The sequence below is a fragment of the Gadus morhua genome, chromosome 6, assembly GCF_902167405.1.
Source record: "Gadus morhua chromosome 6, gadMor3.0, whole genome shotgun sequence".
Taxonomy (NCBI): Eukaryota; Metazoa; Chordata; class Actinopteri; order Gadiformes; family Gadidae; genus Gadus; species Gadus morhua.
The window spans coordinates 6,592,833-6,605,208 of record NC_044053.1 but is presented as its reverse complement, the minus strand read 5'-3'; the positions used below and the strand labels follow the sequence as shown (position 1 = coordinate 6,605,208).

The 12,376-nt window shown below is 44.2% G+C and overlaps 1 protein-coding gene across 3 annotated transcripts in view; it reads right to left on the bottom strand.

Annotated features, from left to right (window-relative positions):
- adamts3 (ADAM metallopeptidase with thrombospondin type 1 motif, 3) overlaps nucleotides 1–6,246 on the bottom strand; it is a 99,079-nt gene extending 92,833 nt beyond the window's left edge. For 2 of the 3 annotated variants that reach the window (XM_030358374.1, XM_030358376.1), the window contains exons 1-3: nucleotides 5,817–6,245; nucleotides 5,421–5,442; nucleotides 2,790–3,286 (exon numbers count right to left, since the gene is read on the bottom strand). In XM_030358374.1, coding sequence (XP_030214234.1) covers nucleotides 2,790–3,286; nucleotides 5,421–5,442; nucleotides 5,817–5,879 — 582 coding nt within the window. In that variant the 5' untranslated portion in view covers nucleotides 5,880–6,245. Of the gene's footprint in view, nucleotides 1–2,789; nucleotides 3,287–5,420; nucleotides 5,443–5,816 lie in introns of all 3 variants that reach the window. The other variant, XM_030358375.1, reaches the window with a different exon arrangement.
- Nucleotides 6,247–12,376: the final 6,130 nt, after the last annotated feature.

Sequence of the window (12,376 nt, the reverse complement as noted above, 5' to 3'; positions counted from 1 at the left end):
CTGAAAGGTTTATCGAAGCAGGTTTAGCACAGCAGAGAGCCACATCGTGTGTGTAAGAGGTCTTATAATTAAGTTTATAATTAACAACACATGCTTTGACAAGACTTAATTTGACTTACTGCCCTAAACGTAATAATAATAATATCAAACGACAATGAAGTTGGAAACAACAAGGTTTTTTCTTTTTTTTCAGGCAAGGTACGCATGCACACACACAAACACCACACCACATAATATAAAGCATTTTATATGGAAATATATATTTATTTCCATTTGGCATGGTTCATCTTGTTGATAGGACTTTGCAAGGGTAGTGAATTGAAATAGTGTGCAATATATATGTAGATAACTGTGATTTATGTCAAAATGTCAAGCCCTATTGCACATTCCTATGTAAGAAGAAAATTCCCAGGAAAATGGAAAATGGAAATAAACGGGTAAAACTTCCCAGCATGTTTAGCACCGACTGGGGCATTTTAAAATGGGCCATGCCACCTCTCGGGGTTACAGAGGAATGACCATTACACAGATGTTGAGGAACAGTTATGCCGTCAAAAGTTACATCAATCTTGGTTAAAAAGGTTAGTCTGCTGTGGTTGGCTCAGTATCTCATCACTTCTTTTAAGCAAATGTCCTTTGGAAGACACTTCCAGCAGGTAAAGGTTAAACAGCTTTCATGTTTTAAATATGAATATTTATATTTTTCAAGATGACTAAGACATCTGTACGTCACATCTGAGGAGTACAGCTGACCATGATGCCTGAAGATGATAGTCTCACAAATCAGACGCTAGATTAACATCTATAGTCTGACCGCAGACAAACTGAAATCTTGGTTTCATTTTGGTTTGCTTTAAATCTATTTCATGAATTTCATATCATGTTGCTGGGGGCGGGATCAGTAGATGTCCATAACATGGAATGGCCATGTACTGGAAACCACCTGACCGGGTGGAACCATTACAAACGCGATACGGCCGACCATTAATCTTTGATCCAGAAGGGGACTGATAACTGTAATAATAATGGTCGGCACCCCTCCATGGCTAACAGAAAACTGAAAATCCGCCAGGGCAAAAAAGTAAACTTCTCCTGTAGCAGGTGGCTATAAACTAGAACATCTGTCAGCTGACACCAACAACCTTAGACAAAGTGACTGTAAAGGTTTCAGGACAAACCTGTGAATTAGAATGGCCATTGTAGAAACACACTCATTGTTAAAATCCACTTCTAAAACCTCCATCATTTAACTTATACAATAATATATATATATCCGAAGCCAAACAGGAAACCCTGCATAACTCCGCCTCCAGCGCCTTCTGGGGTCTGTCCAAGGCGTGGCGCACCGCCCCCCCTGACTTGCCAGATACATGGAAGAGATTCTTCACACCGTCTCCCTCTAGTCCCGGACCTGGGATGTCAACAATGCTATCCACTTCTGCACTCATGGACACATACGTGTGCACGAAAACACATACACACACAAGACGGGAAACAGAAATAGAATTGCCTTCATAGAATTGTCCGAGCAAGTCCGAAAAAGTGTTTTGTTTGTTTTGTTGTAAAAATGAAACACAGCAAGCCTACCTGCATTTTTCAATCTTTTTTTTCAATCGTCACTACAGGCGTGGAACTCCCCTGCTTTCCACAGCATGGGCAACATTTGCTACACTTTCATTGTAAGCACGCACACACACCGGCGCTAGCACGCACGCACGCACGCACGCACGCACACAGATGAAATACAAACACCCCAAACAGAATGTGCTTTGCCTTGAGACTTCTGGGTTGTGTTTATCTGAGGTCCTGAGAAACCAGCGGAATTACTCTCTTTCACACCATGTTGTCATATCACACCTTCAAGTGGCCACAGTGGGATAGCACACAAACAAACACTGACATGCACACACAAATGCACACACGCACACGCACACACACACACACACACGACACAAAATCGCACACTTCTGCACTCATGGACACATACGTGTGCTGTGCACAAATACACATACACACACATACACACAAACACACACACAAGACGTGTGCACACACGCGCACACACATTTGCAAACACGTGCGCAAAGACAGGCGTTCACGTTCACACACTAAGCCTCGACGATTAACATTTGCCAGCGGTCTTCAACAACCTAGTACATCAGCATAACACATCAGCATAACACCTCAACACCACCAACTGGTTTCATATAAAAAAATGTATACCATGCATTTCAGGGTGCTTCATATGAGCTCATCACTCTCAGTTGAAACCCCAAGCTTTAGAGTAAATTACGGCAAAACGCCGCCACTGTTGTTAAACGGGAGAGCAGGTATCTGGGACCTTTGGTAACGGCTAACAGCCCTAAATCATTCGTCAATTACTGTTCAAGTGGTTTATGAGAGGGGCGTGGCGGGGTTGCTCACTGTGGTGAAGAACAAAAGGAGATCCATGCTGCATGCGAGGCAATGGTTGTGGAGGGCGAGGGGAACAGAAATGCCCTCGTATTTGTGGCAGTAATGGATAGTCATTCACCCGGGACAAACTTCAGCACAAAAGCTATTTGGTCCTTTCCACTTGAGGAATATATCGAGAACAATGTGCAGTTAAAATGCCAGCCCGCGGCTTTTAAAGAAAAAGGACCTCCACCAGGGAGTTATGGACATCTAAACCTCCTTACAATCGACGACAAGGTCATGTCACTTTCGTAATGGGAAGACGGGGTTAGAATGAGAGGGGGGGGGGGGGGGGGGGGGGGGCGGAGAGGGTGTGAACAACAGCGCAGACTCACCAGCCCATCACAGTTGTTAATGGCAACCGAAGCCCCGGGAACATCTGTGATGTCGCCGATGAAGGTGCAGTCCGTCTTGAGGAGCTCTCGCCTCAGTATCCGCTCAGCTCCCCCAGGCCCGGTTCGGTTCTTCACGCCCTCTCCCATGTCGCCAGTGCCGCCGGCGCCGCCGCCGTCGCCGCCGCCGCCGCCGCCGCCGCCGCCGCCGCCGCCGCCGCCGTCCTCGCTCTCCCTTCCACCGTCATCGTTGCCGTGCCACTCCACCTTGGCCCCGGGGGCCACCAGCCGGTCGTTGGGGCGCAGGCGGAGGTGGAACTCCTTGCCGAAGGCGGTGATGTTGAAGAAGAGCGTCTGCTGGGGCTCCCCGGAGGGGAAGGCCTCCCGCCGGACGCGCTGCTTGTGATTGGCCGAGAGCAGGTGTGACAGGTAGTGTCCGCGGGCGTCGGTGCTGAAGGGAGTGACCAGGCCATACTCCTTCAGCCGGGTCTTGAGCAGCTCTGTTTCGGGACACATCGGGGTCATGGTTTAACTGCAGGATGACCACAGAACCCACCAGAGGCGGTAAGACAGTGTCAACACTCAGGCAGAAAGATAGGTAGTACTGGAGGCGGCAGGAGAAAGGCCATGGCAGGGTGTGTCCCAGACAGAGTACGTTTTAGTGTCGGGGTTCGGACCCCAACGTCCGCAGTCTACCTGTAAACATCTTACTCATACCTGCTTCGTAATCACATGTGTATGCATTTTTCAATGTACTTTAAAGCATCTCCTAAATTACTAATAGTCAAATATCTTGTGGTTGACTTTACTATGACCATGACTATTCTCATTATTACATATATGACCGGTACCACCGACCCTTCTGGGGGACAGTGTTTGTCCAAAAGTGAAGGCAATAATAAACGGCAGCCAGCAGCTACCTTATTCAGCCTTGGTGCTAGGTTGGTCCATTCCAATTAATTTGTGTATGCATTATCGTACGTGTACAGACAAGAGGAGGTTTACAGCCAATAATAGAGGGTCTCTGGGTTCAAAGGATATCTAGGTGCAGGTTTCCCTTGTGCACTTGAACCAGCGAAAGACAAATAGAAATGTTTATAGAGACTGATACGCGTGCAGAAATATTTCACGAATATCAGCCCCTTTTCATTTTTCTTTCTAACTACAAGACATGCAAGCAGATGTTATTGTTAAAGACTAAAATTTGTCCTGTGAAGAAATGACACGCTTTACAAATCATAGTGCCGGCGCTGTTGACACAATCGGGGAACGCAAAAATGCTGAGGACAGGAATGACGGCTGTTTGAAATAGGAAGAAAGACAGATGTCACTTTGATGGCTTGTAAAATAATGGGTCTGGGAAGAGGTAGCAGTATTAGCAGAGCCACCACTATAATCTTATTAGAAGGTTTAATAAGCACTTTGCTCCATGCAATAACTATGAAAGCACGCATTGCTTTTGAGAAGTGCAAATAACATTAAGGGCTTTTTTGTCTATTTGGTAACATGTCCGCTTCCAATGATGAGTTGAACCATAGCAGAATATGTTTCAATAACACATATTACAAAATAAAAACAAAATATGGAGGCTATAACCTATTATACAAGGACAACTTTGTGTAAGGAATTAAATGTATGGCGTTTTACCGAACGTTAGTAGGTTGGTTAGTTGGTTGGTGGGTGGGATGGATAGTAGTTGGTTGTTGGTGGTTGGTGCGTCGGTTGACTAAATGTTCAGTTAATAATGTTAACATCGCATCCAGAGGTGTGCTGCGATGTAACTTCCACACACTCCTCTATCTCCAAGTCAAAACACACGTTTCAGAGACGCTGCATTGCCTCACCATATTATCCCAACAGCTTAATTAGTTTAATCAAAACGTAAAAGACGTTCTCCGACAAGCCGATGGGACACTATTTTCCACAGTGCCAACATTGCATGCTGCAAAGTGCAAACCAAAGGAATCCGCTCACTGCTTTCATACGGTCACTCCTTCACTGCTCATACAAAGCACCCTCAGAAGGGTCTCTGAAGCTAAAAGTCCAAGGGCAGAACCCCCCCCCCCTGCAGCTTCGGCCCCCTACTCACAGGTGCCCCCTACTCACACCTCTTCAGTGCATGAAGAGGTGAGGTGGGAGCCTATCAGACACAAGCGCTCCCTTTGGGTCCACGAGATAGTGCGTCTTGAACCTGGGCAGACAGTGCTGCAGCTCCCTCATTGCTTAACCTCACGATGGAAAACAGATGGACAGGATTTAGAAATTGAGTTTTCTTTCCGGTATAACAAAGCCTTTGAGGCCTCTTGGTCAGGGAATAGAAGTCTACTTTGTGTGTTTGGTGTTTGGTGTGTGTGCGTGTGTGTGTGTGTGTGTGTGTGTCCTGGGATATGTTTGTGTTTGCTGTGTGTGTGTGTGTGTGTGTGTGTGTGTGTGTGTGTGTGTGTGTGTGTGTGTGTGTGTGTGTGTGTGTGTGTGTGTGTGTGTGTGTGTGTGTGTGGTGTGGAGGGTTACAGAGTCCTACAGTGTCCCACATACAAACTCCCCACTACCACATATATCTTAATGCACCCGAGATATCCTGTTATTTCAGCAGCCAGACTTTTTCCTTCTCGTAATTAAAAAATAAACACTCACCCTCTCGTTCTACATCACCAGCCTGTGAGAAAAAATAACAATATTAATACATTACATTATATTATATTATATTATATCATATCATAAGAAAAGGTGTTACTGGTTTACTGTATGCTGTTTACCAATTTTGATCGCTTCTCCCTGCCATTTGTTATGTAACAGACCAAAAACTTTACCAGTGTAATATAAGATGTTTTTGAAAGAAACAGAGGAGCATGCAGATGTATAACAGTAGCTTAAAGCATAGCATGCAGAACAGAAGGCTTGTTATGCATGTGTAGTGGACACAAGCGCACGTTTCACTTACGAGTCAACTGCGCGGCAACTTTTGTGATAAGACAAATTTCCCTTTTTCACACTACATATAAATAGCCCAACAGCGATGTAGTTACTTACCTTTTCAGCTGAAGTCAAACTAGCTAAAAGTCCTAAAAGTAACGTAAGTGATAGGAAAACCATCACGAGTCTAGTAAAATGCACAGAATTGTGGAAAAATCCTACTTTCCAAAAGTTTTAAAAAAATAAAAATAAGAGACAAACTCTTGTCACACTTATCGAAATGGGCTACGGAAATTGATAGCGCTTTACCCAAGTCATCAACTTCAGTTGAAATGCAACTGGCCTTTAAAAAAGTTAGGAAAGTTTTAATTACAACAGGAAATACAGCTGCGACACCCCGGTCTGTGTTTCTGTTCACTGTCTCTCTACTAGAACGTTTTGCAGTATAAAAACATCCCTCGTCCCGGGAGCTCTCTCTGACCCGACAGAGTGGGTAGCAGTAGTGAGCTCTTGCAACCTGGTTCCTTGCTCTCTGACTAATAAACGGCAGACAAGCCCTGCCCCACGTCACAAACTTCCCTCTTCCTCATGAACACATGGTGTGTGGGCAGACAAGCAGAAGGGAGGGGGGCGAGGGGTGTGTGGGGGGGGGATTCAGGGAAACTCCTGCCGGTAGAACGGGTAGAACTCATTCACTTCTGGAGAAGTTAGAGCGCAATAGCTGTCCCGTGGTTTACGCCGATATTTTTCATCGTTGATATAGAGTCATGCTGTGTTCGGTATGACTTTTGACTTATATTTTATAATGTATAGGCTATATTTTATTTGCCTTCCAGGAAAAAATCTAGTCCTTCTCATAAATTACCACATTTCTGCAAAAATAGAATAAAAGACGAACGAATACCGCAGAAAAACGTCGATGATTATGATGAAATAACGACTTCAAAACTTGAACTGTATAATTTTATCCCGATTGTGCTGGAGCTAATGAGTCTGCAATATTAATTGTCACCACAAACCTTTCTTAAGAGACTTGAAGAGGGTCATTATCACTAAAACACAAACGGTAAGGTCTAGTTTGGCAAGTTCTTTTATCATTTTTACAAGCAAATAGGCCTACATGAATGCTGAGGCAGCTACTGAAATCACCAACAGCTATTTTTGACAAGGTGATAAACGACAGACAATGTAGCTAAAACTGAAGACATATGTTGTTTGGCTTCTTTGTGCTACTGGTTGGACATGACAGCATTCCTTTATCCGGGCACCACATCTGTTATTGAGCAAAAAATAAAGAATTGATTGAGATTGAATTGAATTGAAAATAACCACCTTGAGCTATGGAGCACATATCCACAATGTACAAGTCAATTCCTCCCCTTCCATGATTTGGTACTATATGGAGGATCCTAATGGCATTATTTGGATTCCTATGAGGTCATTAGCTGGATCACACATGGACGACACATGATCGTATATCACTGCTTTTACAGGCCAAAACCAAAGGGCAGTTGGATCACTGTGTCAAAGCACTCGTCTCTCTCTCTCTCCCTCTTTCTCTTTCTCTCCCTCTCCGTCTCTCTGTGTGTCTCTCTCACTCTCTGTGTGTGTCTCTCTCTCTCTCTCTCTCTCTCTCTCTCTCTCTCTCTCTCTCTCTCTCTCTCTCTCTCTCTCTCTCTCTCTCTCTCTCTCTCTCTCTCTCTCTCTCTCTCTCTCTCTCTCTCTCTATATATATATATATATAGAGCGATGGAGAGATAGAGTACTAAACATGCAGGAACGGGAGAGGAACTGGGTGCATGGTGGTGGGGGGGGCGCATTTGTTGATTGTCAAGGTTTGCTGCTTTGTTCGTTTTTTCGACATCCTGTTCCTCCTTGACCCTCCAAGAGAAAAAAAAAAAAAAAAAAGCTCCTCTTGCGGGCTTCCTCCACTGTCCAGTTAGGAACATCTGGTTTTCCTCACTAGCAGCGATCGCCGCCAAATCAGACGCTGTTTTAATTGGCAATGAATCACTTAATACAAGCTGAAAGAAGGCCTATGGAGCAGAATCCCTGTGGATGTGGTGGCCAGAGAGAAGGGAAAGGAAAGACAAGAGAAAATCTCTTTGCTTTATTTCTTCTTCTTCACATGACAGCTAGCTGAGGCAAGCTGTCTCTTGGTTCAGAAAATGGAGAGGAACTTTGACCCATGCATAGTTATAGTGATTCTCCCCATTCCTTTGTATAAATTATTCATTCAAAATGTGAAAAATACAATCGTTAATAGGAAGGGGATAGGGAGGGGCTTGGAAGACAGATTACATTCCTGCTGTGGTATCTATCCACATCACAGAATGGGGTTTAGAGAAAGGTTTCTCCAAATTAACTTGCTGAAGACTCGTTTATTTTCTTCGTCGATTCGTCGTTGCTGTTCAGACCCCCTGTGTATGATTCAATAAAGATTGTATTCGCCGTTTTCACTTTAATTATTCAAGCACACATTGTAACAAAGACCAAAATGTGGTAGATTGACATTTAATGAAGACCAGCAGATCAGATTTTAAACTGAGCTCCGAGGTTTCTTTTAACAGATATGCCTTAATAAATGAGGACCAAAGGTTTAATTGTTGAAGTCGATTCATAATATCCAAATCCGTTAAAATATGGTCATTTCTTTGGTCTTGTTGGTTTCTGTAATCACAATTGAACGGACACTTATAATTCAGACTTAATAGACATAATAGCGCTTAATTGAATGCATAAAAAAACAATGACTCAATGACTGGATAACGGAGACGTCATGGTTCCCGACCAGAAGAGTGGCTAACCTAATTACAAGACAGAGGTATGTGCTTTGAAAGTTGCTTTTCTAAAAACGACACCCATCCCAGCATTGGGACAAAGCTGACCCCCACCCCGGCATTATAAAAGAGCCGCGGTCGAGGCAATTCAGGGAAGGCATCTCAATTGTTGGCCTTTCTCTCTTTCAAGCTTTGTCTGCAAACCAGAAAAAAAAAAAAAAGACGGAGAAAATGTCCGGGGCCACAATGACTCTGTGACGTCTTAACAGCAAAGTTATGTCGGGATGACATTGTGCTGCGAGGCGGGTAGCAGAGTGACCCCCCCCCCCACCACCCATCACCAGCCCCCTTCCCCCGCTGCATGGGGTCAGCAGTGGGGTCCTCCCCGGATGCCAGCAATAACAGAGAACATGGCAATAAAATGAATCGGTGCAGAAAGAGAAAGGGGACATTCCAACGCATCGAGGAGGGGGGGAGGCAAAGGGACATATTAGAAAGCCTCGCCTGTCTGGTTCAGAGTGGAAGGCAGATCCTCGCCTCCGGTCAACACTACGATTATTTATTTAATTTATTTGTTATTGTTGTTTTTTTTTGAAGGCTTCAAACTCTGTCCACGTACTACTTCCATTGAACAGTTTGGCAACCGTTGGCCCCACGGTGCAACGACATGATGTTGATCTTTAACCGCTGATAAACATAAATAAAAAAAGCTAAGATCAGCTGTGTCACGCCATGTGTCATGGCAGCAACAGCATGCACATAAAACACAGTAGAGGTACAGTCAAGAATGAGAATACAAATATATAAAGAAGTAAGTGAAGTAAATAAGTAATACACTGAGGGGCTGGCCCGTCTGCACTGAATCTCTGAGACAGTAAATTAGGGAACGCAGAAAATTCTGTCAATAAATCTGAATAGGGTTAGCCTAACCTATCAATCTGTATTTATCAAATGCATACACGATTATAAATTAATACATGATCATATATTCATTTATAATCTTATAAGTATCTGAGTATATGAGTCAATGCGCATGTGCGCAGGACTCCACGCAGGATGCAGTAGTTAAGGGTGAGAAGTAAGTCACAGACAGTTCTCATGGGGGGGTCAAGCCTCGGTTGTGGAGCCTGACGTCTACTGGCACAATGGACTGGCCAAGGGGCTTTGTGGCGGGCCAAGTAGGGATGAGTCAGGGGCTGAATGCGCTCCTTATCTTTGCTAACTCACCATTTCGGGGATGGAAAGGGGTAGCGTCCAGCCTCTCTAACTCATCATCCCCTCTGCAACCGAATCCAGAGGGTCCAGTTCAGCTCCAGCTACATCGCTAGCAGTCCTCTACAGCAGACAATCGTGTTCAGTCTGTTGGCATCACATGTATTGGTGTCACCTCCTTCAACGATAAATAGCAATGAGAGGACACTGGCTGGCTGGTTTGAGATCGGCAGCAGCAGCTTTTTAAAGGCGGCGTTCTTCTACGCATGAAAGGCGCTGGACCTCCTGAGCAGGAACATCTTGCTCTCGTCCTGCACAGGGCCTCCGGTCCAGTTTATTGGCCATGTTTGTTCACTCCCAGGAACTTGGGTCCATCTCTACCGCTTCCTCTTGGAAGCCGTCGGGAGCTGGTACCTCTGCTTGCTTCGTTGATAATTCACCACCAGCTTCTTCGTCTTTCCTCTTCTTCTTGGTTTCTTCACCAGCTCTCCCCAAGGGCTCTTTACTCCCCCTCCTATAACTCTTCCCAAATTCCTCCTTCATACTTTTTGTGTATATCTAAACTTTTATGGAATGTCTCAAAACATGTATACTATTTATAATTTTTTGAAAAGTATTGAAACTTACTTTACTCCCTATAACCAACTCGAACACCCTAGAGAACACCTAGAACAACCATACAAAGACCAGGATCACCTAAGCAACCACCTGGGACATCCAAACAACCACCCTGATCGTACCAAAGATACCGGAACACCATAGAAACCAGGAGAAACACCAAACGCAAGCATCCAGCACTAGCTAACACCCTAGCAGTCATCAAAAACACCTGGGAGGCAACACATCACACCCTACATAAAAATGCAGTACTACTTCACGTCGCTCGACTGTACATTTTCAATATACCAGGTTCTAACAACTTTATTAAAAGCAGGAAGCACACCAACATTTCTTATGAAATTGTACTTTTTCTAGTTCGTTCATGAACAATGAAACTGTCGCAATGATTACTGACGTGAGCATGAACAATTCTGAAAGTGTAAAGAGCTTTGTTATTTGCATTTATTTTTAAATGTATGTCATTACAGTTCTATGAAGAGCTACAGTCTATAGAATCTGTTCCCGTAGAATAAGGCACAGAGGCAAGCTGAACAGGAGGTAAGTCGATGTCAGTTATTAGGTTACATTATTATGTTATTCCCGTCATTACGCTGTCGGTTCAAGTGAAATCCCCCTTACTTTAGAGCGTAAGAACTCGGTAGAACAATGATTAATCAGTCAGTCGAGTCTGCACTTTTCCCTCCCTGCCCAGGCTCATGAGCTTACTTAAACAGTTCTCTGCTGGCCTCAAACACCCATAAACCTGACCCTAATTGTATGGACGATGAAAGAGTGAACCCCATGCCGAGTTAGAAGTAAGCCACGTAGCTCTTTCTGATGGCTGCTTAGCTTTCTGCAAAAAAAAGAAAGAGGCTAGTCTGACTAACGATAACGAGGAGGTGGTTCTCCACCTACACAACAACGGTGTGGGGAGCAGTGTGTGTGTTTGTGTGTTTGTGTGTGTGTGTGTGTGTGTGTGTGTGTGTGTGTGTGTGTGTGTGTGTGTGGGGGGGGGGGGGGGGGGGGGTGTTTGTGTGCGTGTGTGTGTTTGTGTTTGTTGGGGGGGGGGGGCAGGGTTAATCAATTCCATCTTAATTCTGTGGAAACGACTGCTGTTACGACAATAGCTGTTCCTGCTGACTGTACCATTACTCTGCACATGTGGCATACGCCCCTGCTATACGCCTCTGCTAGCGCATGCAGTTATGCATTCAATAATCTATCTTTAAGAAAAATGAAATGTGTATTTTTTTTCACATCTCTTGTCTCACATAAAGGTAAACAAATTCAGTGTTCTGCATATTCATTAGTTAAAAGGCAATTTGTAATGATTGCATCATTAGATATAATGATGCCATTTAACATAAAAAGCTACAGTGATTTAGTTTGTTCATGAATAGAAAGGGACACAATGGTAAGACAGGTGTTTATATTAATGCCGTCCACTTAGCAAAAATAAAATTCATAATCCTTGAGCAACAATGGAAGTCCTTTGTATGCTTTGTGTGTGTGTGTGTGTGTGTGTGTGTGTGTGTGTGTGTGTGTGTGTGTGTGTGTGTGTGTGTGTGTGTGTGTGTGTGTGTGTGTGTGTGTGTGTGTGTGTCGTTTGGATGCCTGCAACAATGTAGATCTAAACTGTCTTTCAAAGATAGGTTATCTATGCTACAGACTCACGGTATACTTTTCACGAAAAAGGATGAAGGCTATTGCACATTTCACCATGCGAAATAAAAGCACCACAGAAAATCATTAACAAATAATAGACAGGCCTTGAAATGTTCAGGAATACATTCACATAACATAATTGATTCTCTATTCTTCTTTGTAAGACATGGATAATGCAAACACACACACACAGACACAGACACACACGCACAGACACATGCGCACACACAGACACACACACACACACACAGACACACACACACACACACACACACACACACACACACACACACACACACACACACACACACATACACACACAAACATACACCCACAAACATACACACACAGAGCATTGGAATCTACGAGGGAGCTGGGGCAACGAAGGGTTACCTGTTTTGTTGCGGAGCTATTCGTCCA